Here is a 26520-nt window from a genome sequence, read left to right as displayed (position 1 = left end):
AAATCTTAAGGTGAAACCCGAGGCTCACCGTTTAGGTTCTATAAGCAGCAAAACGAGTAAGAAAAGAAAAAAGAAAGATGGCAAAGGAAATGGGAACCTTTATGGGAGAAGGGGCTCTCTCTCTTCCCAAATTCGCGATCATCGTCATCCTCTTCTTCGAATCCCCTACTGGATCTCAACGCAGCCGCTTCCATGGAACTCTCGAGGAGAATAAACAAATTGGGAAGACGAAGAACAAAACTAAGCTATCGGCGACGGCGGCGCCGAAGGAACAAAGAGGATTTGGAGCGGCGGCAGCGTGACGGCCACTGCGTCGAAAGGAGGAGGAATTGCTTAATAAGACGTATATTTTTTAAAAAAAATAATAATAAAATTAAATGGAATTCGAGCCCTAAGACTTTAGTTGGCGCTTTACGGAAAAACTAAAGAAAAAGAAAAAGTAAATTTTCCAAATATAGCAGGAACAGATCTTTTCTAGTCGTCCTTTTTATAGACACAATCCAAAACAACAGAATTTTTTTTTCCTTTTTTAGTTCTTAAAAGGATCAAAATTTAACTATTGTAGACAAATAAATATCTGGATGAATTTGTCAAAGCTAGATCTTCAACGATCCACACAACTTACTTGTGTTGGGATCCTGCTAGATTATTTTGTGACCAATTTGATAAAGCATCCATATCTACATTGTTGCACCGAGCTAACTAGAGCTGATCCACAGTAGTGAACAGACAAAATTAGATGATTCATAGTTTCACTGGTTGATGATGGCTTTTTATTGTGGCCAGGTTGCTCAGCTCCATCTGTTGATTCTCAATCATCTTTAAAACTCCAGCGGCCTCGCTGCCCGGTGGGAGAAATGTATCGTTCTCGACTAGGCGACGCCTAGCTATTCTTGCGATTGCCTGATTGACATCCCCTATCGAGGGACGCTTTCTAGGTACCTTGTGCAAGCACTTGTAAGCAATGTCAGCTAGAAGCTTTACCTCCCCTGGGCTGCTTCTTCCAACAAGCCTCTTATCGACAATCTCTTCCCAGTCGGCTTTGCCATCCTCACCTATCACTGCCTGACAAGAGTAAAATGCAGCAATGTAAGCAGACAGTTTTAAGTGATCAAGTGTGGCCGCATTCTTTGTACATAGAGCAACTTACAAGATCGATATAGTCCATTAGACCTTGCTGTGGATTTATTGCTGTGATTAGCTCGAACAATATGATTCCGAAACTGTATATATCACTCTTCTTTGTGAACTTGTTCGTCGACATGTAGTCCGGGTCCATGTAACCATATGTGCCCTTGAGACCTGACTTTCTTCCATCGAATGTATCTTCTTCCTTGGACAGACCAAAGTCAGAAACCTGAGAAAATGTTTGGAGAGAAAAGATTATTCCGGAATGCCAAGACGTGAAGGAAACAAAACCAATGAAATCTGCAAGGTTCTAAAAATGTAAGACAAGGGTCATATCAGTTCAACTAACATGATATTTGATTATAAAGGATCTGCAATATACAGCCCGTAGCAAAATTGGCAAGATACAAAGGTTGTGCAGGAATTTCTCACCTTGGCCCTCATTGATTTGTCCAACAATATGTTAGCTGATTTCAGATCTCGATGTACGACGTGTGGGACAGCCTGTGAGCAAATAATTGAAATGATTAACATGCTTGAGACAGTAGCCAACATCTTCAAGTGAAATAAAGCATACCCCTTCGTGAAGATACTCTATTCCGTTTGAGACATCGTATGCAATTTGCACCCTCTCCTCCCAGCTCAAAATCCTTGGTCCATCGTCTAAGTTCATGGCATGTGTTCAAATGCACTCATGAGGGGCATGCATAGAGATATTGGCATAAAATGAAACACCAGAATGAACAAGAAGTCCACAATCTATTTGATATATATATATATATATATATATGTATAAAGTATGCAAGTGAAGGGACAATCAAAGAATAATTCAGAACTTACTGTATAAGAGGGTAGCAAGATTGCCATTGGTCATGAATTCATAAACAAGCATGCGCTGACTTTTATCTATACAATATCCAACCAAATTCACAAGATTCCTGTGGTGCAACCTACTAAGTAGAAGTACCTAAACAGATAGAAGGGAAACAAACATTACAATCAATGTCTATAAAATGAAATATAACATGGCATTTCCAGAAGAAACTAAATACTAAAATGCTGTGAGCACTCCATTTAGAATGTATTGCCTTGCATTGATATCAATACTAAAAGGTGACACACGGTACAACCACCGTTACTTGTAAGATTGCATGATGGAATTCGCTGGTTGCATACACCTCTTGCTAGAGTTCAAATCTGTGAATGAAATGCTCGACATCTGATGAATGTTGTCGATTCTTAGGTTATCAAGTTGCAAGTAATCTCATCGTGGATGATTTACAAAGGTTCTACATGTATTCTGAGATGGAACTTTGCAGGACGGAGACTATATATATGAAATGTTTTTTATATAGTTCGCATAACCAATTGTTTATATCTCATCGCGGATGGGATTTTGCAGGAATAAATAAAAATAACATGGATACATATAGTACTCGTGATAAAAGCCTAACCTAGAAGTACCAATATGTGGACAATGACCCACTACACGTAGTAAACTAGTAACACTCTTAACACTCCCCTTTGAGCAAAAAGTTGGCTACCATTTATATTCAACTTGTTGCATAAACTTGAAAAAGTTCCCATACACATGAAAGGATGACACTAAGCAAGACCATAACTATAAAAACGAACAACATAACTAAACAAAGCTTTGAGATATATTTATGGGGCACAGAGGCGGCAGTCCCTTCAACCTCAGATCAACCAGCACATGAATAAGAGATATAAATAAAAAGAGAAAAAAAAAAAAGATCAAATGAGAAAACAAATCTATCGAGTGAACTTCTTCCTATAATGCCAAATACAGAAACATATGATAGTGTGCTGGAAACCATATGGGTGATGATCAAGATCATGTAATACCATGTTAAGTTTGAAGAAAGAGAATAATCTTTGGCATTTATTATGAAATAACCATTACATGGGTGTATATTCAGCTCATGTTATGTGTTCCCTTATGCATTCCCTTCTAACCACCAAGTGTCTCAGGCCGAGGCATCTAAACAACGTTATTAAGTTCTTTTTCATGCATTTATTGTCCCAAAAACTGAGTAGAATACCTCTGTTTGGAACTCCTTTTCACCTTGGCTTGAATCACTTGCCAGCACCTTAACAGCCACCAATTCCCCTTTAGGCATTGTAGCTTTATATACGGGCCCAAAAGATCCCTGCCCTAGAATTGTTGTAAAGTTTTGTGTGGCTTTCTGAATGTCCCTAGTTAATACAATAGAATCTTGATGAAATCATATCTCCAAATGATTTAGCAATTGCATCATCAAACTGCTAGTTTGTTGCCATATGTTACTGAAAGAAAATGAATTTACAAACACCTCTAAAGAATATGCATAAGTTTTGATAATGCAACACAGAATTCCAATTTTGATATTATGCCTATCAATTATACTATGTATCTGAGATTGAGCACAAAATTGTCGAGACAAAATAGTCTCCCGAAAATGACAATCTAAGATTATTGTTAGAGCACAAAATTGTCGAGACAAAATAGTCTCCCGAAAATGACAATCTAAGATTATTGTTAGAGTAGTGTAGGAATTTCCTTAATTGGTTAACAATATTAAATACTCATTGCACAATAACATTTACTGTAAGAGTAATACTGAGGTTCCATAATAGTTTAACCTTCTCGTTAAACAAATTAGATAAAAAAGAAATATCAAAAATCACAACATGTAAATATAGGCTATGCTGGAATGAGAACAGACTCAAAATATGAAACTAATATTTACCAACACCCCTGGACTATCATTATATAATTGGGCATTGAATTTAGTGAGCTAAATTGATGAAACAGAATGTTTACTATTTTTTTTCCCACCAGAAACTACATCTTGATTGGTGACAAGAAATACTACAGACCCAAACTATTAAAAACATTGTTTTCTGGGAACATGTTAAACAAGGATCAAATCAGATTCCCTAAGGAGCACATATGGAACATACTGGTTCTTTGAGAGGCCACATAATCCCCAAATTATCCAAAGAATAAGAAAGGTTGATTTAATCTTTGAATGTTAATTCTCAGGCAGTTTAAGCTATGAAGCATGCAAATGTGGCAGCCTAAATAATATGCATGAATAACAACTGTTTTAAGTGATTGAGTTCAGTTTTAGAAAAGTACCACCATACAAAAAGTGAAGACGTTAACTCATCCTGGATGTTACAAGCTAATTGAGAGAATAAATGCAGTATGAATAAAAAAGAACAGATAACTAAGAAATAGGAAATTTAAAATGACTGCATACTTGTAAGAGTATCTTGGAATGGCTGAAAGAGAAGCAAAAAGGTCTTTATTTTGTTGTGGAGCATTCCTTTTTGTCATGTATTGCTTTCTGGAATCAATGTTAGAAACAGAGATTGATGCACTTGAATCAATGCTTGCGTTAACACCATTTGCACGTATAGGAAGAGTTGCTGTGCTGACATCTCTTGGATGAAGCTGGAAGCCAGAACGCTTTCTGTAGAGCCTCATAAAAATCAATGCGCCACACCCTATCAAAATCCCAATAGCAACACCTACGGAGACCCCTAGAGTGATTTTCAACATCTGGCTCCTCATTTTGTAAGACTTTTAGATTCTCACAATAACATAAAAAATTGAAGGCCTCTACAATGAAAAAAAACAGAATATAAAGTTTTTCATCTGACCATATGTTTATGGAAATTAAGAAAGTGGCAGAATATAAAGTTGTTCATCAAACCATTTGTTTAAGTAAATTAAGAAACAACATAAAAACAAGCCATAAATTCCAACAATTTAGGGCAACAACATTACATAACCACCATCCGTATCGTTTCAGGAACGCTATTTTGGCATATAATATTAGCAAGTAAAATGCAAATAGATCGCCCAAGTAACTAAGGAAATTACACAAGATTTTCTAGATGTGGCAAAGGAAGACAAAGGTCAACTGAGGAGTACCCTAAATGATCTGCTACACACCCAAAGAGAACTAGCTCAGCAAACTGTCAAGTGTCAAGGTCTGCAAATCACTGAAAACAACAGACTACAAGAAATCGGTTGGTTTTATCACTTCAAAGGGATGCCTGAAGCCTTGTAGGAACCAATAACAACGAGAAGAAAAGCAAAATACAACTAAAACCTTACCAAACTCAAGATTCAACAAAGAAAAATAAAAATAAAAAAAAGTTCCTCACCGCTATTGGTAAGCCTTATCGCCAAAACCCAAAATTTTACCCAAAAAATCAGTAAACTGAAATCGAAAGGAAAGCCAGACCTAATAAATCGACACGAAGCGAATCACAGGAGATGGGAGCTAAAACCCCCTTTCAGCTCAACGTCGAATACGCATCACTGGATCAAAGTAGTCGAATCCCACTTCGGATTTCTCGCCCCTCTTTGCCGCATCAATCTGTTGGCGAAGAACAAGCCGAGACGATGGACTCGATCGGAGCGTACGAGAGACGACGGAGTCCGAGAGTACGACGAAGAACACCTACGGAGACCCCTAGAGGTACGATGTAGTCGCAGATCGATTTAATTCCGTCCGACCCTGGGTTAATTTAATCGAGCCGGCCGGTTCAGAACGGTCGTAGTTTGGTTTTATTGGCGGGTATGTTACTAAAATGAAGGTCGAGAGAACATAAGAAACGAATCAACGATTACTTGCGAAACCGTTATTAAAATTTATTTATTTATTTATTTTAAGTGTATTTTAAATCGCAATTGTGAGAAAAAAAACATGCTCGGTAGATTTGGTCAACGAAGCCAAGTCAATAAGGGATAAGAGAAAAGACAACATCGTTGACTTGTATGGGAATATTGTTTGACCCCACATGCCCATGGTTCGCTTGGATCTTGTTTTTGATTTTCATTTAAGAAAATATAATATTGATATATATTTACAATACTATTTTTGACCCTAAATATTATGTATAATATAGTAAAAATAATAATAAATCCAATTAGTTTTATTGGCTAGCTATGAGGATTCCAGTCTGACCTTATAGAATTTTTCTATCGATTACTAGGATAAATTAGAAAACACACGCAACGAGCAATCCAAGAGTTCACCATCCTTTGATTACGCATCCTATTTAAAGGAAAATTTTCTACAATAGGTCATAGCTGAGATCAAACCGAAGATGTATACCTGAATTACAACCTGCATATCTTTAAAAAATATGATAATTCAGTTAACCTCATTGACTATCCCTGGAGTGACCGGCTCAGTCCCACGAAAATTTTCCACTGACCATCAAGATAAATCGAGAAATGTACGTGACGGTCAGCCCAGAAGTCAAATATTCTTTGATTGCATCCCTCATTTAGAGGAAAATTTTCTATAACCTAAAAAAAATACCTTGAGAACCTGGATATCTAAAAAAATGATTAATCAGGCTGGGTAACGTCGAACCTAAGGTGATTGGCTCGGCCCCACGGAAATTTTCCACCGACCACTAGAATAAATCGGGAAGTGCTCGCAGCGGGCAACCCAGCATCCTTTAGTTGCATGCCCCATGAAAAATTCCTACAAATTCGTCATGGCTAGGGCTCAAACCGTGGGTGTCTGGGTGACAATCTAGATGTCCTGCTGCTACACCATATCTCCGGGGGAGAGAACCTGGATATCTAAAACAAAAGATTAACCAGGCTGGGTAATGTCGAGCCTGGGGTGACCGGCCCGGTCCCACGGAAGTTTTCCACCGGTCACCAGAGTAAATCGAGAAGCGCACGTGGCGGTCAACCCAGAAGCCCAATATCCTTTGATTACGTCCCCCCCCAATTTGGAGGAAGAATTTCTACAAACACGTCATAACTAGGATTTGAACCGCGAATACCTAAGAGATAATTTGAATATCATATCATGACACCATGATCCTGGGGACAAGAACCTGGATATCTACATCCTTAGGTCGATTGCTTGTGAGTCATTTACAATAAAGTAAGTAAAAAATATATTTTATTTATTAAATCGATAATTTTATTTTGATATATGAGGAAAACTATATCGGTTGGACTCGCTTAAACTAACTTCCTATGAATGAATTTCTCTTCAACTTGCTAACTCAGATTTAAAACTAGAATTTAAGGATCATTAATTTGTTGTCAAAGAATGGACTAAAGAAGTTGAAACATTATCGACAATCTTGCCCTATCTCCAAACATCTATCATTAGTTGGTTTATCATGTTGAACATCGATCATCCTTCATCTCTAATAACTCCATTGTTGATTGGTGGCCGACAAAAATCTCTCATTTAGTAAGCCTTGTGCATCATTGTTCTTTGTGTTCACCTTTCAAAAATGAACTCCTCCCTTTTTCGACTGTTTTCGCTAAGTCATCCTTGTTCTTTAATTTGAGTGTGGGTTTAATCATGCTACTTATCTCAAGGATAATATTTTAACATAAGATTCCAAAATTTCCAAATCTAAGTCTGTGTTACTGAGTTGGTACGTGGGTTTCATCTTCTATTCTTCTGAACATTTCATTTGAAAGAAAGAAACAAAGAAGAAGAAGAAGAAAATTGTGGAAGAATTTGCAAACAATTGAACTCACGATCAAATTAAGTGCATGGTGCTTGGTGTCTTCTTCTCAAATCCTAAAGCATTGGACTGCAGGTTCGTATAAACTTGCTCCTTTCAGCTTGCTGTTGCAATCTTCTTAAGGTGCAACTCATTGTCATCTACAGATTGATTCAGTGCCAAAGGAAGAAGAGGCGTCTCGGACTTGCTCCTCCCTGCCCCAGTAATGACGCATCATTCTCTTTTAATTAAGGTGGCTAATCAAGCTTTGTCACCCACATTCTCAGTGCACCAGCATCAGCATTTGTAGGTACTAAGCTTGTCAATCCACTAATTGCCTCAAGCTTATTGATCGTGCCATGATTAATCAGGTCTTCTTCCACTAAAGCAAGGCCAAAAGACTACTTTTTTTTTCCCTTTGGTGATGCATTAGCTACACATGGTAAAGCAATTTAAGGCTATGGATGAATGCTAAAGAGTCTTTTGGCAGAGGCAGTGGTCCAATGGAGCCATAGCAACTTAATTATTGGAGGTGGGCGAGCAAATTTATCCTCGATTAGGCGATCCCATTGGGCTGAACCTAGCACATCAGTAAAAAGGATATGAGTCCAAATGAGAGAAAAGTTGATGGTGTGGGTTGGTAGTGGACTATGTGGGGACGACGATCGGGATCACTATCATGATGTTGTGACTTCTTGTTCAAGGAGATCAATAAACATTAACATGTTTGTAGTGAAAAAAGTGGTTAAGTATGACTCCACTTTAATTAAGACCCCTGTTAAAAGTTTGATGTAGTGTTTCAAATGCTTGTTATTGTAAAATCGTTTGTGTTTCTCATGGATCAAGGCATAGAACTTGTGGATGGATCGGTGCTTGGGACAGAAATCTTAACATAAACTTGTGAGTGCAATAAAGGGAGATTTATTTCAGTCTTTGCCAAAGCTGGTTTGCCAGCTCTTGAGCTTTGCTGTGGGACTGATCTGGTGCTCCTGCATGGCAGGCAGAGTTTGATAGGGGCTTTTGTTCTCTGCAAGCACTCCTTTTGTCATACTTATTGAGGGCAGCCATAAAGCATTGAGCATCTGCAAAAGCTGTGATCAACACAATCTTCTCATTGCGATTTAATCGCATAAATTTGAGGGGGGGTTTTGTCTTTGTTTAACTCATTCTGAGCAACATCAACAGGACTGACTATGTGTTGTTGAACTAGGCGAGAGTGCAAATGGGATGGGGTAGAGGATGTCGACTCATGTCTTACCCCGTACTCGATATTCCACGATACGTCGGTCACCATCTCCACCCCAGGTGGAAGACCCAATCAGTGTTCTTTCTTCAACATATATTAAGCTCGAGAAAATGCATCAAGCTTTAGTCCTACATTTCCCACATCCTTTTTATGTGTCTCTGTCTCTTTGAATGCACTCCCATTTGTGTGCTTGCTGCAAAATTGTCTAAGCACTTTGGCTCGAAGTTGTCGGTAGACATTTTGGGAATAAAATTTTTTCAAGCTACTAGGAAGGGATCATCTTGTTGAGACAATCACAGATTGAAACATAAAACACTTATCTATAGGATGAAAGATTGAAATATACAATGATTGCTATTCTTAACTTGGTATTTTACTAGTTAAGTTACTGCATAAATAGCTAGTCATCAGGTTGAATTATCATTTATCAGAAGCTTTTTGAAGCAAGAAATGGAGTCAAAAGGAGAAATGATGGTGGTGGTGTCTGAAAACAAGACAAAAAAGGTCGTGTGCCATCAAGTCAAACCATTCTTAAGATTTCCTGGTCTTCTAATGAATCAAAAGATTCTAAGCTAGATCTTTATATTCAGTACAAATTTCAATCCTAAGCTGTAATTGAAAAGTCTTGAGGATTGAACATGAATTTCTCAATATGTTCTACTGTATTTAATTGCAGCTGGTATGAAGACAAAGCTCAGAAATGGGTTGAACTTGATCACTGAACAAGGATGAAACAGCAAAATCTCTGGTCACCCCTTTTTTTTTCTTTCTACAACACTTGAATCTCATGTTGAAAAACTCATCCTAGCTGAAAGCAGGGCACCCTTTAGCGTTCGATCACCGACAAAGTCTTTTATTTTCTGCAAAGATAAGATTGCATAGACTGACCTGACCCTTTATGTGCCCTATGTTTGCAAGAGCCTCATGCATTGGTGACCATCTATACCATTTATCTGAAAATGCAAGATTCAACAGACATGAAAGAAAGATCTCTTTTAGACCTTTGAAATCAATCAGACAAAAATAAAAATGCTCTCTGAAGTTGGTACCACATCTCAATCTACATACTGCTCTTCCATTGTAATGATTGTTCCTACAGTAGAGACCATCTTGTGTATCATGTTTGTGGTAATATAGAAACTGATGTGCCGAGGAAGAAAACGACACGGCATCAACAGAAGAATTAGCCTAACATAAACAATATTTTACTAAAAGAGTATATCAAAAAGTCAAGAATAATCACCAAGGCATGAAGCTTAAAGATGTTGCATGCGATTAGAAGTGGCGAAATGAAGCAAACTTGCAAGCTAAACCAATGAAAAGTCAACAAAATTAATAACTTAATTGTAATGCTAAACTACACACAAATTGTTTCGTATCAGACATGATAAGAATGTTGACATAGATGTGGTGAAGTGGAGCTTGCATTTCATAAAGCTAATCAGCGTCTAATACATCCATAAAGAAAAAGATGCAGCATTAATTTGAGATGATGTTAGCAATGTGCAGAAGCAGCCTGCCTCCTAAGAAATTCTAAACTGTAGATCATCAATCAGAATGCCATTGCCAAACATCTTAATCTTTTATTGATGAAGAGCATGGGTAATATTATAAGTTGGAATTCCCTTGGCATGTTCCTAAATGAGCTACAGTGAGGGTACTCCCACAATTGTTTAAGAAACTTGGGGCACTTTTGGCTGCCCAATTATCCATTCCATTCGAAACCAAGGAAGTGGATACATGATAATTGACACTATTGCCTTCTCTTTTGAGAAAGTGCCCTCAATTGCGTCACTCATGCTGAATTAAGCCATGCTCATAAAAAAAACTAATAATCCAGCATTAGTCTTGTCTTTTCTACTCCTTGCTCAATAATCCACTGCATGAAAGTGAAACCGTGCTTTTGTGTTTCAGTCCATGATCGTTGCGAGCATGATCCATCATCCAAAGTAAAGTAATTTGTCTTCCTTCTTATGATAAACCTAAAGTTATGCCTTGATTGCAGTGACAACAAAATCCTGGCCCTTGCTTCAGCAACTAGCACTTTAATGGTAACATCATCAGATACATAATTGTGTGATTGTTGTCGACGTTCCATTATTCTTACGCAAGGCATGAATGTGACTGAAAAGTCACAGCTGATAGCCTCCAATATTCTCAAAGTGAATGAATGAAATGGCTTAACTGATTAAAGATCTTGAAGCAACAATGAACCTTAAAGAGCTAGTATAACTTTGTTTGGAATAACACATTGTTTTGTTTAGTTTGATCTAGCTCTGCAACTGTTGCGTGAGGTTATTGTCCATGTTCCTCCTTTCCACGCCCCTTTCTCAAAAAAAAAAAATGAAAAAAGGATTGCATGTGTGCATTCATTATTTGCTTGGCATCCATTATCAAGCATTCGAGCCTTCACATATGAGAACAGGGAGAGAGAGAGAGAGCTTTCTTTGTCGTCTTTCTTCCCTATAAATTGTCCCTCAAACCCTCCATGCTTCCTTCCACTTGTACTCAAGCATATCCAGAGCTTGTCGTGATGCATCCGGGCGAGGTCGCCAGCATGCGTTGCCTCTCACCTTCGCTCCTTCCCTATTTCATGGCTGGCAACGGCAGCAGCCCATGCTTCAACTTCACTGGCGGCGCTCGCTTCGGTTGCCACTCTCTGGACCAAGTCCAGAGCTTGCCGCCGTCGATGCAGGAATTTGGACGTCCAAACTCCGGCTCTCTGACAGCGGAGGAAGAGCAGAAGCTGAGCGCCGCGGAGGAGAGGAGGAAGCGGAGGATGATATCGAACCGGGAGTCGGCGCGTCGCTCGAGAATGAGGAAGAAGAGTCAGCTCACCGGGTTGTGGTCGCAGGTGGTGTGTCTCCGGTCGGCCAACTGCCGGCTTCTCGATGACCTGAACCACGCCATGAGAGAGCGCGACGAGGTCCTCCTCGAGAATGACCAGCTCAGGGAACAGGAAAAAGAGCTGCAGAAGAAGCTCGACAGCCTGCAAGCACGGAACGACCAAGAAGATCTTTGAACGAAGACACCGATCGAGAGAAATCATCAGATAGGATTTTTGTGCTATTAATTTGCTCTCTTTTTTTTCTCTCTTTGAGAATTCTATCCGATGTTAATTAGCTAGGCGAATCAGCGAACGACAAGTCTGGTCGTGGTGTTCATCGAACAGAGGTCGCTAACGGGAGTGCATTTGTTTTGGAAAATCATGAAATGCCAACGAATAATCTTTGAACGATTTTGTCTTATCCAATCTGAGCGACGAACTTCCCTCCTCGATTGAATTAAAGTGAGATTGTATTTGTTGCTGGTCTCTTTATGGGAAAAAAGGGTAAAGAGATAAAACTTTTTAAGATGTGGAGTGGTGTTGACTTAGTACACAATCGATCATATCTCTTGGATCATTTTTCTCTAAGTTGATCATGATGGTTCAATAATACATATGAACTAATTATTATATGAATGCTTAGATGTTTGAGAGTTCTTCACGACTCTTGGTCGAGAACACAAGAATATTGTTTCCCAATGGTTGTTTTCTCAAACCATTGTGGCCTACACAGAGGTTTCTAGTTGAAGTTAACCCTGAAGCAAGCAACAAGCTTCCAAACTGCTGTGCATGAGATCGTAACATTCACTATCCAAAAATACCTTTTTGTGTGACAATGACTGTTTTAATCTGTGATATCTATACTTTATTTATTATTAAGTATAGAATGAACAAGAACTAAAATGATCATAATATTGCCTCAAAGCAACAATTCAGTAAAACAGATCACTAGAAGCAAGTCACCAATCCAACACGAGGACAGACCCATGACAATGCAAATCACATAGTAACAAGTTTTAAGACACCAATTGCATGAAATAGAGACGGGAAAGTAGATATTAAGACGGCATCATAGCCATGATAAGTTTTCAGGTGATTATGACTTACTCCTCTTCAGATTCGGCATTCTGGAGCCACTCGACCAAGGGCTTCATGTTCTTCCAAACAATGGAACTCTTATTTTTGCCAGTGATGCCTTCTTCATACCACTTCACTATGCACTCTTCCTCCAATACATCTCCATCATAGAGGGATTTCGCCACCAGAGAAACTTCCTTCACTGCATCCCCACTGCATTTCTCACAGAACGCCCCAATAGCCCGCAGGAGACACATCTGGGATTCCTCGCCCTCCATTGCAGCGACAAGGTAGTTTTTCTTCTTATCAACCTCTTTTGCAAAGCCTTTACCAACACCGTCGAACAGGGCTTCAAAGAGTGCGTCCATTATCTCTTGCTGTGAACCAGTAAGAGAGCCAAGAAAGGGACCAAGCTCACTAGCTTTGGCCCCTTTCTTCAGCATACCTTTGATTTCTGAAATGAGTGAGTTATGGGTGTTAGGTTTCTCCAGTATTTCAGCATCCACTTTTGCAGCCTCATTTTTCTTCTCTTGATTTGATTTCTTGGTTCCCTTGCTAGTCGCGTCACTAGTGGAAAGCATGACCATTTCTGCAGTAGCAGCACTAAGTTGTTCCTGGATGCGCTGGCGAGCAGCTTCAGCAGATGTATCGGTTTGCCACTGGATGCCATCATCATCGACGTCGTCATCACCATCCTCATTGTCATTTACTGGACTACCAGGAGGAGAAGAATGTTCTTCGTCTGAGCCTTTAGCCTTCTTCTTAGATGCAGCAGCACGTTTTGAGTTTTCTCCATCCTTGGATGATACAAGGCCCTTCTTCTTGGTTTCTTTCTTCAGCTTTTTCAGTTCATCTGCAGCTTCCCCTTCCTTGAGCCTCTCTTTCTCAGCACGCCTCATTGCCTTATCTTTTGACTTCTTCTGTTCTGGAGGATTTTTTAGAATGAAAGTTGTGAGTTTATCTCTCATGTCAACATCAGAAATAAATCCACAAGCAGCACATTTGAGGGTGATCATCTGGGTTTTTGTGATAGTGATGTCAGTTTCAGGATTACCACACCCATAGCACTGCACATACTTCTTGATGAAGTTCTCCAAAAGGCCAGCTAATTTGACAGTGTCATGACCTCCATTGACAAGTGAAATGCCAGTTTTCTCATCAAACTTCGACTGGGCACCAAGCTCACAGCCAAAATACTTGGTTGTGTAAGAGGCTGGTCTGTGCAAGGCCTTTGCAATGTCAACCATGTTCACAACATTGGTCTTGATACCATTTCCACGACCTTCTATCTTGGTTATCATCTTTGGCATCTTATAACGATAGAAGGCATCATCACTGTTTGAAGCGCCTATATTCTGCAAAGCCATCTCCGCTAATGAAGACAGTCTACACACTAATGTCAGGCAATTGAAGTAGTGATTAATTTTCTAGTTTCCTCGATGCCGTATTGAAAGGTCACTACAATGGAAAATTGCTCTGAATTGCAGTCTTGGTTTAGAATACAAGTCTCTTGAAAAGGCTCAAGATGCAAATAATCAGATTTTTCTGAAGAGCATATATACTTTTTCCTGGACGTAGGACAGTATTCTCCAAGTAAACCAATTGATCCCAAGAAGAGAGAGTCCCTTGCAGACATAAAAGTTGCTCTACACTTAACACCCTCCACTTTGATAGGTGTTAGAGGTCCAAAGTAATTTTGTCTTCAGTCAGAATTCAAAACAACCTGTTTAACAGAAGAAGTCATGAGGTTGTAGATATGGTAATTTGCAAGCTCCATTAAAAAAAGACAGTAAGTGAAACCAAACCAGATATAGTTGGCAGAAAATTTGCTAAACAATACTCAATGATACACTTGGGTTATCCTTAAAAAATACATTTAGTAAACTACTTTTATCACTCATCAAATGTAATCAAATTAAATGAAACACTGCTAAGTTATCTTTCATGTGCCTGCTACTAAAAATCTTCTTTTATTTTAACTGTCATACTTGTACCATCTGCAACGGTTGCAAGATCAGCCAATATCATCATCTAAGGTGACAAAATGGGAATAAGACAAAATTGAAGAACAACAATACATTTAGGGTGGTTTATATGAGAACCTGTGAATAGATAAGAGAAAGAAGCAAAGAAAGGGAAAATGGCATCACTGTCTCACAAAATTGGAAGGAAAAAAGAATAACAAAGATGGAACTAAAACCTCTCCGTCCATAATAGCTTCACAAATGGATAAAACAGAAGTCTCTACTTCCTTTCCAAGACCCACAACTGAAATATAAAGTTCAAAATACGAATAATACACAAGGAATTGTAATTACACAATTTGCATGCATTCTTATGTAGATTTAAGAGTTTTATCTATTTGGAAATTATGTTATAAAGTAGCAAGGTTTTCCTTACTGACACAAGTTACAAAAAAAAACTTGAAGAGTATGGATTGGCCATATTCCTTTCATAGAAGTTCCCATTTTAATTAACATATCATCCATAACCATCATTTTATTCTCCATAATTTCTTATGCCATTTTCTATGACTGCTTATTTTTTAGATTATTTAATATATTGATATTGACCCATTTTGTCCATTAGCTTAAGGATTCCACCATTCCAACCAAATTACCTTTGCTGATCCAATGCACCCTTGAGTTTGAAGAACTTATGCAGTGTCGAGTTAGCATTCCATTGAAACAATGACAATTGCCCTAGTTAACAATATATACTCCATCTGACCTTCACTGTGGCCTCCTTCAAGAGGGATATTGTATAACCATAGTTCTTTTTCAGAGTGAGCATTCCATTGAAACAATGACAATTGTCCTAGTTAACAATATATACTCCATCTGACCTTCACTGTGGCCTCCTTGAAGAGGGATATTGTATAACTATAGTTCTTTTTCATGAACACATGAGTTTGAAGAAAGTATGTTGACAAGAATTGGCAAAATTACATCATTGCATCTCCTTTATATTCATGTATAGCAATAAGACAAAAATAAAAGAAAGAAACAAAACATAATAAATAGATTCTAAATAATCAAAAGTTTGACTTGCAAAGAACCATAAGTATCGCCCGCTGTGAAATAAAAGAACCATAAAACAAATACTGTGGCATTCATTACTATCTTGAATAACTATAAAACATAAAACCAAGTATTTTGTATATCAAAAATACTAGATTTATTAGCATAATTTACACAAAAGGCATAGGAAAACATTCCTATTATGGATGAAAGTAATCTCTGGATAAGCTATAACTAAATTAAAAGGTACTTAATTTATTTTGGGGAAGATGAAATTATGAATTCACAACAGAGAATCATCCAAAATGCTAAATTTGTAGTTTCACTTGTTGAAGTGCATCAAGATACATAAAGTTTAATCTAATCTAGCACAGTTCTTAAGTAAACAAGCATGACCTTTTGCAATAAATGTAACACAACCAATGTAATAAAAGTAGCTCCAGAACTTTTGCTGAACAACTACAGAAAACAATATAGCATATTATAAAAAGAAGATCAAGCTAAGTTACAGAAGCCGAGTAACGATCATACAAAATGAACCATCTCAGTCAACGAATATTTGCAAGGAGATATATATACACCAACAGTAACATTTTTAAGTTGGATTAGCATGACACATTGGCGAATTAAGGAATACAAATATATCTAGCATGCGAAGAATCATAAAACCTTTGTCTCAAGCATCTGTAAATTAAAGGTCAAATTTTGTACTACAAACATATCATTCTAACACAAATAGATGTTCCCGACATAAATCGATCACAATTAGATTAATAATATTTCTCAGATCCATTCATGACTACATAATTCAGATAAATCTATAACAATAACCTAATTAGACAGAAATGAATACGCAGATTTGCACAAGAAAGGCTATCAAAGAATAGCGTTAAAGAGAAGGAACCAAATCTTAAAGCAACCAATTCAGGCGAGCACGATCGAGCACGAAAACAAAATCCGGCAAACAAGAAGCAAAATCAAACGAAAATCAATCGAACTAAGGATCAAATAAAACAAAAGGAAGAGACGGAAGGAAATTACCTAAGCGAGATCGCCGCCTAAGATCTTCCTCAAGGCCAATTGGGAACGATAGGGACGAAGCGGATGGGGGAGGAGACGAATATATATAGTGAGGGAGAAGACGGGAGTACCCTTACGGAAACCCTAAGGACCATAGAAATTTGATGCGGAATCGTCCACGCGAAACGCGTTTTGATTGTTGAGCACTTCCACCCCGCGGGCACGCTCTTATGCGGATTACAGATTAACCGTCCATTGTTGGATGATGACGATGATGACGGTGTCTAAAAATACTCGGACAGCTTCCAAATTATATATATAATCCATAATAAATTCATTTTTTTAATTATCATATTTTTGTTAACTTTTCAATTATTATTTTTTAAGTAATTAATAACTCTTCAACGTTTGTCCCCCTTGAGGAAAAGCTAGTGTTAATTTATTCTTCTATATTCCGAATCTGTTTTCTTCACGGGCAGTTGCACAAGAAAGCTTCTGAGAGAATTTTAACTAGAAAGAAAACTTAGTTCAGCACAAAGAAATCTTATGAGAAAATTTGAACTGAAATTGCAATCTCAAATGGGTCTACATTGGATGGCAATGAGATGAGTTTACTTGAGAAAAGTGCAAGCTAAAAATAAGAAAACATAAGCTATCAAAGAGGTCAGGAGTTCAAGAGTCCATGTCGGAGGAAGAACTGCTGGAATCACCGGAACAGCAATCGAACCGACAAACCAGCCGAGCACAAGAGCTGTGAGTCTGGAAACAAGACAAAGATACACTCAACCAAAGAACAAGGTCTCCGACTGTTTAAGGTGTGCAAGTTCAATATGAGTATTTACCCAGTTACTGAGGCTCTCAGCAGATTTTTCATCTTGTCATTGAGGAAATAGATACAGGAGAGCAGTGAGAGTGCAACCTGTGCAAGAACAGGAAATCATTGTCATTTGATCAGTAAATTAATCTTGTCACCAGTTTCTATATACATCAGGCATTCATATATATTTTATTTAAAAATAAAATTTCTGCTGGTAAAGAAGTATTCTAGAAACAATATCTCTTACTTTAAGATTAACTCTTTTACATGCCCAAGAATGGCTAAGTGGCATGGATAGAACTTGCATCAGCTTTGCTGAGCATCTGATGAAATGGGGCTTTATGGTTATGTTTAACTAGATGTCAAGGTGAGATAGTTTTGCTTTAACAGGTGTCATGATTCGATTTAACTAGCTGACACAATTTTGTTTTAACAAGTGTCACTACTCGATTTAAATAGAACAAGAAATTTGGGTGTTTTAAGATTAGTCGAAAAACTATCCACATGTTATTTGAGCCCTTCACCAGATTATTGGTGAAGGGGGTTGTCATGTAATTTTTATCCAGTAAACATATAGTGTGGTGATCTGCACATGCTTTGAAGTTTAAACAAAGTGTAGATCAGACAAAAGTTTGTTTTAAGTAGAAAGTAGAGATGCATAACTGAGAACATACTTGAAAAGCAGGCCCAGTCTCGGAAGAGTTAGTTACACTCCAGACTGCCATGAAACCAAAGAGGAATAGTCTCCTCAGAATCACATCTGTTGTAGGAAGGTCGATATACTCTAGCAATCTTTTTATCCATGGCGGTGACTCCTCTACTTGCTGTTTTAATCTGCTTTTCAGATTGATTTTTGACTTCTTGCGCTTCCAAAAACTGGCCATAAGTATCTTCTCAAAAGCAGCTTCGACAGACTCATAACTGCTCTCCTGCCCGCCATATTGTTTCAGGAGAAAATTTCGAGCATCTAGGATTTCTTCTTCAGAAGCATCACGAGTTACTCCAAGACGTTCATAAGGATCCCATATGTTCATTCGAGGAAACTTGGGAACATTTCCTTCAACAAAAGACATTGTACTTTATATTTCATATCTCAGTAATAAAAAGACAGATAATGTATTACAATGCTCGAGACCATCAATTATTATAGTGACATCAATTAAGCATTGATAACTTCTATCAAAATAGTTGTTCAGGAAAGTCCGTAAATGAGAGTTTCATCCTAAGAGTATAAATCTGATACTGACATAGATTAATTTGGATGCTTTTTGTTTTGAATTAATTAGTTATGCAAACATGCATAGATGTACATATCGTGCCTGTCATATCCGTGTTGAGCAGAAATTCAATTTCAGATTTGTTATCATATGTTGGTTATTCATATTCATTTCAATAACAAACCCATGATATGCATGCATTGTTCAATTTTCATGAGATTTATTCAAACACTTACTCATGAATCTTAATGAAATACAACTACCAATGCTTTTGCTATTTGACTGAGTCAAAATAAATACTCAACTTTGCCTTATTTCTTATCAACCAGAAATGAGCATTAAGCAAAAAAACATATGTTTTGTTTACTTGAAAGGGGCTAAAAACCTCATAATATATGTCCTCAGAAAATCCTTTTCCTAACTTTTAGAATGATTTTTTTTAACTTTAAATGCTTTTGATTCCTAAGTTTGTGGCTCTTTAGATTTAAACTTCTGAACATATATTGACGACCTCTATTAACACTGACTAAAATCCTGAGTCTCTGAGCACCTTTTTAGACTTTCATTTATGTTTGATCCAAATCTATTCAAACCTTGAAGCCCTTGTATAACTAGTTCAGCCTCTGTTCGAGCTCACTCCCAACCAACTTCTTCCTCCATGCTCCATTTGGACAGAAATGAGATTGGGGAATTGGATGGCGTTAAATTCCTTCTTCCACTCCTTTTCATTTTTAAGTAGAGAAGAGAAATTGACAAATTCGTATCTTCTTCTACCTATTTCACTCTACGTAAACGCACCATCAGTGAGCCCACTTCAGAGCTTGTTTCCAAACTCTATTCTGTTCATTAAGTAAAGCCACATACTTCTCATAGAGCATGACTAACGTATGATATTTGGTTAAACTGGTGTTGTAGTGGCGTCTTCAGCGATCAATTATTAAACCTTGAATTTTCATGTCCACGGGATCAAAACATGTCTATTCACACTGAAGCTAAACAATTTTTAAACATCTTCCATTTCTTCTCATCATAATTTCAAGAACGACGCCGCAGATTATCCACTCAGATCCCAATAGCAAGGTGAATGACAAAAAAATAAAAATAAAAAAGTCATTTTTCTCACCGAAATCGTAAGCCTCGCTGCCGCCGCCGCCGAAAGCGACATCCATCGAACATCTGGTGATCCCGACGCCCAATCCGTGAACCCTACTCCGCGCGATACTCTTCCTACAAAAACCCACCACGCGTATCCAACTCTCCGCCTCTATAAATGCACGTCAAAAAGGCAAGAAAAGCGGAGGCATACGAACCACGAGGCATGGAGAACGAGAGGACTCGGTTGCCGCAGGCGGTGCTGCCAAATCCAGGTGCTTTGGTAGCAGCAACAGATTGCAGGATTGGGGAGGGAAAGGACGCTCATCGCTCGCCCTTCTCACTCTCTCGAAGGCGAGGATAACAGAAAACGATGGCAGAGTGGAGATTGATAATGGATATGCGATGAGGACACTGTTTTGGGCCCAACAGGCCCAAGAAAGGTCCACAATATAGCAATTAGGCCCGCTCAATATTCTATTTACTATTAAGATGGTGATTATTCATATTAAACTTGATTAATTGATTAACAAGCTTCTTCATCATTTTCTTTGTTCATTTTGTTCCTCCAAATGGGGCATGTAATTAAAAGATGTTGGGCTCCTGTGTTGTCTGCTGTGAGCGCTTCCCGATTTACACTGGTGGCAAGTAGAAAATTTCCGTGAGGTCGAACCAATCACCCCAGACTTGACGTTATCCAACCTATTTAATTTTTTTTCTTTGTTCATTTTGTTCTAAACTCAACAATCCGAAATAAATAGACCAGACAAACAAACCAAATCGGCTAAATTTAACATACAATAAATTCGACCATACGTAAACGTAAGCATCGAGTCATAATTAAATGGACCAAGGACCACAATTGGATTATTTCATCCCACTTTCCCCTCAAAATCATTTCGCCTCCATGATTACTCTATTGAATTTAATGATCCTTCTCCACTACAATTTCACAATCTTCTTGGGACATTTTTTTTTTAAGCCTTTCGGTCTCTACCAAAGCACCTCTCTTTCCTTCTTACGCATTGACTGCATTTCTCTAAATTATATTATCGGCAAAAATTATTATTTTTAATTATGAAAGGATGTTCTTTCTATGAATTCATAATTATTACAACGTGAATATTATTAAACAGAATAAATTTAAGTCGTGATAACTATGAAATCTTAATTGCTACAACGTGAATGTTAGAGAAATCTAAGTGATAGCAATTACGAAATCGTAATTATTACAATATGAATATTAGGTAAGTCTAAATTGTAACAACTGTAATTTCATAATTGTTGCAACGTAAATATTAGATAAATAAGTTAATTATGTGTTGTAACAACGATTAAAATATAGTTACAATAACGTGAATATTTTTTAATATGTTAAATGTGATATAGCAATTATAAAAATCATGACTTCTACCGTACGAACTTGCCTTATTACAACTGTTGATGGATGACAGAAGATAATAATGTGGAACAATGTACTCAAGAACATTTCTATCATTTCTATCTTGATTATTCAAAAATTAGTAAATATATTTTAAAATACCATTGTAAGTTGAAATATATATTAAAAAATTAATTAAATTTTTTTATATAATTTAGGTATTGCGGACTAGACTGTGCGTGATTCATGCATGACTCTCATCACTTTCGAGTGCTCGGATCACGTAGGGCACCTGAATCACTTTTGGGTCCTTGTGTGGGTTGACCCTCTCAATCGAGCACGGGAGATGAGCACTATGTATATATATATATATATATATATATATATATATATATATAATCGGGTACTCAGGTCAGGTATGAGTCTGATTCTACTAAATTCGCCTCCATACTCGATTACCTGAATGCCCATACCTGATTATTTGATTATTTAATCAGGTCCAAAAATATCTCTCCATGACTTCCTCCATGTAAGTACCATGTGGTAGTTTTGATGTGATCAACCAAGTCAGGTTAAGTCATGTTGGTTCTTAACCCCTTGGTCTAAGTGTGCAGAAACTTAAAAGCACAGGAAGTCAAGCGACAGACGCAGCTAGATAGAAAGGGCGACACGAGAGAGAGCCAACGGGATTTATGCATCCCAATGACGAGGTGCTGCGAAAGAATACACAGGCGGACGAGAATGATGTGCACGACGTTTCTGAGGGACGAGAAGCTGGAGCGGAAGACTACTCGAAGACCGGAAGTTAGGTTAGGGTGAGCCCTATTCAGATGGCCGAGATCACCCAAGCGAGCGGAGCCGGAGCGAAAGACTGAGACCGAAAGTCAACAAGATGTCGAGTTTCTTGGTCTGAGCGCCCGGACTCACTTGACTCCAGTGCCCGGAACCCTTCTAGGTGCCCGGACCAAAAACTTTAGCCATTCACAATATGGCGCATTGCATCACGATGGGGATAGAATTTTATCCCCCTCCAGGTGCCTAGAACTGTTGGTACCTCAAGGCAGTTTTGATGTGATCAAACAAATTAAGTTAGGTCCTATTGTTTTTAATTCTGTGTCAAAGTGTGCAAGAACTTAGGAGTACAGATGTCGAGCAAAAGACGCAGCTAGCGAGAAGGACGGCACGAGAGAGAGCCGACGGGCTCGGTGCGTCTAAGGGACGAGGTGTTGTGGAAGAGTACGCGGGCAGACGAGAAGGAGGTGTGCGGTGTTTCCAAGAGACAAGAAGCCAGGAGCGGAAGCTTGCTCGAAAAGGCCAGAAGTTGGGTTCGGGTGAGCCCTATTCCGAATAGTCAAGATTACCCAAGCAAGAGGAGCCCGAGCAGAAGACCAGAACCGAGGCGAGTGAAACCGGAGGGGAATGCTCAAACTGGAAAAAAATCAACTTGGTTGACTTTCCTAATCCGGGCGCTTGTAATCCTTCTAGGCGCCTGGAATAGGATTTTATTCGGATCACGTTTGACCATGATCTGTTACGAAGGGGATAAAATTTTATCCCCCTCCAGGTGCCTAGAACCCTTCCAGGCGCCCTAAGCAAGGTTATATTGTTGGTGCGGTTAGCACTAACTGTCTAACTCAGGTTTTGATGAATGACAAATCAGGTTAAGTTAGGTGTATCGTGATCTAACACTCTGATCGAGTGTGCAGGCTAAGTCCAGACAGGTCGACGGGCTGACCGGATGTCTGGCACGAAGTCCAAGCGAGTCGACGGGCTGACCAGACGCTTGGCGAGAAGTCCAGCTAGGTCGACGGGCTGACCGGATAGCTGGCGAGAAGTCCAAGCGGGTCGACGGGCTGACCGGACGCTTGGCAAGAAGTCCAGCTAGGTCGACGGGCTGACCGGATAGCTGGCGAGAAGTCCAGACGGGTTGAAGGGCTGACCGGACGTCTGGCAGGTAAGTAAAGGTAAGTCATTGGAAGGGAGTGACTGTGAGGACGCGTTCCCGGGAAGGGAACATTAGGCGTCGATCCGGCTTAGATCCATTTCGGATATCTAAGTCGAGATCGTGACTAGATTCCGGTCTCGGAAAGACGGAATCTAAGTCATACTTCTTATACTGAACTCATAAATTGTGCTAACACTTTATTTTGCAGGATCTATTTGTCTCGGACTAACCTTGTTTTGCAGGAAAGCTGTTAGCTGGAAAAAGGTGATCCGGGCGCCCAGAGGGGATCCGGGCGCTCGGAGGTCCGGGCGCCCGGGAGGCACCCGGGCGCCCAGGAGGCACCCGGGCGCCCGGGAGGCAAAAATTATCTTGATCGCGCGTCGCCACTTGGAGCTCGCTGGTTGGACTTGCCACGTCTCACCAGGGCGCCCCGAGCTTCATATAAAAGATGGGGCGGAGGCAGAGCTAAATACACAACTATCAACTGAGAATCTACTGCTTGCTTTGCTGCTCTACGCTCTTGCGACGCCGCGAGGCTATTTCGACAAAGCGCTTTCTTAAGTCTAATTCTTCTTCTCCTGTCGGTATTTTATTTCTGTCAATTCTTGTACTTAATTATTTTGTAATCATCATTCGAATTGATAGTGATTGCCTAACGAAAGTACTCACAGAGTACGGGCCTTCGAGTATGAGTCGTCACAGGCTCCGAACGAAGTAAAATTACTGTGTCTGTTCTCTTAAATTCCGCTGCGATTAACTCTTTTCAACATTATTTTTTGAATCGATATTTACCTCCCCCCTCTATCGACGTTTCACGATGCAACAAGTGGTATCAGAGCAGGTACCATTCTGATTTGGTGCAACCACCAATCAAGCAAAGGGGGGTCGTTTAAAAAAAAAAAAAAATAGATATTGTACGCCTTTCGTTTTTTCCCTCCAAAATGGTTTTTGAAAAATACATCGTCATCTTTTCACCATTGTTTAGTATTTAAAAAATATTACATTTTCAAAATTTTGAAATAATATTTTATATTTTATTAATATTTTATTAATGTTTTATTATTTTTTCCAAAAATAGTGAAATATTATTTTTTTACAGCACTGCTAATCCAAGACCAAGTCTTGGGATTTTTTTTCTGTTTCTCTGTGTGCAAGAATAATGACTCTTTAAGAAGGACGGAACCCCCACGAACCACCACCATACGATCAAGATTTTCAATTATTGGAAGCGATTAATGGAATGCTTCTTAGGAAGCGTAAACTTTGATTATTGGCTGATATTGAGAAAACCTTCTCAGAACTCAGAATTAAACACAAATGTAAGTAAAATCATTTGTAGTGTTTTACCTAACAATGTTTTATGCAGAGTAAAAAGGTACAAAGATGCACATGAGCTTTGGACCCAATTGATCAAACTTCACGAGGAGCCGATGGAGCTCGAGGATCAAGTAAAAATCGAATCCGAACTCGGGTTGGATCCAATCGAAAAGCCTACTGAATTAGGGGTTGCGCTCAAGGTTAGTGATATTTACCAAAATACCCCTGCTAATAGTAGTTTAAAAAATATGAGCATTGATCTGGTTATTTCTGAAAATATATGTGAAAATAATGTAGTTGACAATAATTACAAAAATACCCCTAGGATATTATCTGATAAAACAAATCCAATTAATTTAAAAAATTCAAACTTGAACCTAAACAAATCTGAAAACTCAAATGATAGAGATGACAAGGTCAATATTGATCTAGATAAAATTAATAAATTATTTAATAATCTAGATAATATTAATCTAGAAAATCCTATCCAAACCCAAGATAATTTAATTAATAAAAAATTAAATTTTAATGATAAGAATAATCTAATAAATTCCACTGATTATATCAACTTAAAAAATAAAGAAAATATAAGAATAAAATCAAACACTTTGATAAAATCAAAACTAAATTTAACAAAATTGAAATTAAATGTTAAAAATAACATATTAAATAAAGATAATCTGGAAAATTCAAAATTAACAATTAATAAAAGGTTAAAAAATAAATCTTTAAGGAAATATAATTCAAACAATTTAATTAATTCAAATTTAAAAATGAATAAAAACTTAAACTTTAAAAATAAGCTATTAAAGAAATATAATTCAATTAATCTAATAAAAGTGAAATTGAAAGAAAATTTAAATATTAAATACATTCTCTTAAAGAAAGATAATTTGACTAATTTAATTAATTCAAAATTAAAAACATGAATCTAAATTACAAATTAAACATTAAATTTTAACCAAAACTTAACTATAATAAACCCAGAACTAAAAACTAAATTAATGGCCAATAATTCAAACTTGAATCTAAATTACAAATTAAACATTAAATTTTAACCAAAACTTAACTATAATAAACCCAGAACTAAAAACTAAATTAATGGCCAATAATTCAGAGGGAGGCTCCAGAATAGCTGACACCTCCAAAACTAACCTACCCGATAGGGTAACCCTAACCAACCTACCCGAAAAGGGGTAACCCCAACCAACCTACCCGACAGAGTTATTAGGACTAGTTAAAGATGGTTTAAGTTTAACTTGAAAAATGGTACTGGTGAAGTTTTGGATGATAGTACGTTAGAGAAGCTTAGTCTATGCATGTCTAGGAAGATATGGCTTCGACCTGGTGCATCTGGCTAAGTGGAACTGACCGAAGCTACCCTTAATGAATCCTAACCAGTTAGACCAAAGTTTTGTACTAAGTCCAGTGGATAGGACTATTTGGAAAACCTCGAAGGCATGGTTACTTTAATGATGTCCGAGTGACTCACCATAGCCCAGAAGTTTATCCAGAGAACGCCTATTTGTTGAACCCAAAGCTAAACCTGAATCTAACACAAGTTAAAAACAAATCTTAAAGTTGAACTTAATTTATCTCACAAAATTATAGGATTCCCTGATTGACAACATAGATCGGGTGAGATGACTATTAAATTAAAATTAAATTAAAATTAAATTTTTTTAACTTAAAAATTTATTTTAACCTAAAAATTATTTTAACTTAATTATTTTCAAAAAAGGAAAAAAAAATTATTTTGAAAAACTATTTTAAAAATTATTTTAAAACTATTTTAATTTTTTTTAAAAAACTATTTTAAAAATTATTTAAAAACAATTTTAAAAATTATTTTAAAAACTATTTTAAAAAAATTCTTTAAAAACTCTTTTAAAAATTCTTTAAAAACTCTTTTAAAAATTCTTTAAA

The 26520-nt window shown here is 37.8% G+C and overlaps 4 protein-coding genes across 4 annotated transcripts; 1 reads left to right on the top strand and 3 right to left on the bottom strand.

Moving 5' to 3' along the window:
• Positions 1–174: 174 nt before the first annotated feature.
• On the bottom strand, positions 175–5596 carry LOC121990066 (calcium/calmodulin-regulated receptor-like kinase 2). The gene is made up of 9 exons (XM_042544314.1): positions 5388–5596; positions 4395–4756; positions 3192–3345; positions 1969–2095; positions 1706–1791; positions 1561–1632; positions 1151–1357; positions 626–1065; positions 175–308 (listed from the first exon to the last, which is right to left on the bottom strand). Exons 2-8 carry the CDS (start codon positions 4706–4708, stop codon positions 745–747), a joined length of 1281 nt encoding a protein of 426 aa, XP_042400248.1. The 5' UTR covers positions 4709–4756; positions 5388–5596; the 3' UTR covers positions 175–308; positions 626–744.
• A 5704-nt stretch (positions 5597–11300) lies between these two features.
• LOC121990054 (basic leucine zipper 43-like) lies at positions 11301–12129 on the top strand. Its single transcript, XM_042544308.1, has one exon. The coding sequence runs from the start codon at positions 11370–11372 to the stop codon at positions 11901–11903; it is 534 nt and encodes a 177-aa protein (XP_042400242.1). The 5' UTR covers positions 11301–11369; the 3' UTR covers positions 11904–12129.
• Positions 12130–12595: 466 nt separating this feature from the next.
• LOC121990041 (eukaryotic translation initiation factor 5-like) lies at positions 12596–16998 on the bottom strand. The gene is made up of 2 exons (XM_042544301.1): positions 16847–16998; positions 12596–14508 (listed from the first exon to the last, which is right to left on the bottom strand). Exon 2 carries the CDS (start codon positions 14150–14152, stop codon positions 12812–12814), a length of 1341 nt encoding a protein of 446 aa, XP_042400235.1. The 5' UTR covers positions 14153–14508; positions 16847–16998; the 3' UTR covers positions 12596–12811.
• A 371-nt stretch (positions 16999–17369) lies between these two features.
• On the bottom strand, positions 17370–20332 carry LOC121990027 (protein CHAPERONE-LIKE PROTEIN OF POR1, chloroplastic-like). Its single transcript, XM_042544297.1, has 5 exons — positions 20170–20332; positions 19983–20086; positions 18317–18699; positions 17668–17744; positions 17370–17584 (listed from the first exon to the last, which is right to left on the bottom strand). The coding sequence occupies exons 1-5, from the start codon at positions 20277–20279 to the stop codon at positions 17437–17439; spliced, it is 822 nt and encodes a 273-aa protein (XP_042400231.1). The 5' UTR covers positions 20280–20332; the 3' UTR covers positions 17370–17436.
• Between the last annotated feature and the right edge of the window lie 6188 nt (positions 20333–26520).

Source organism: Zingiber officinale, chromosome 1B, assembly GCF_018446385.1.
Source record: "Zingiber officinale cultivar Zhangliang chromosome 1B, Zo_v1.1, whole genome shotgun sequence".
Classification (NCBI taxonomy): Eukaryota; Viridiplantae; Streptophyta; class Magnoliopsida; order Zingiberales; family Zingiberaceae; genus Zingiber; species Zingiber officinale.
The sequence above is the reverse complement of the archived record's forward strand: the minus strand, read 5'-3'. Positions and strand labels throughout refer to the sequence as shown.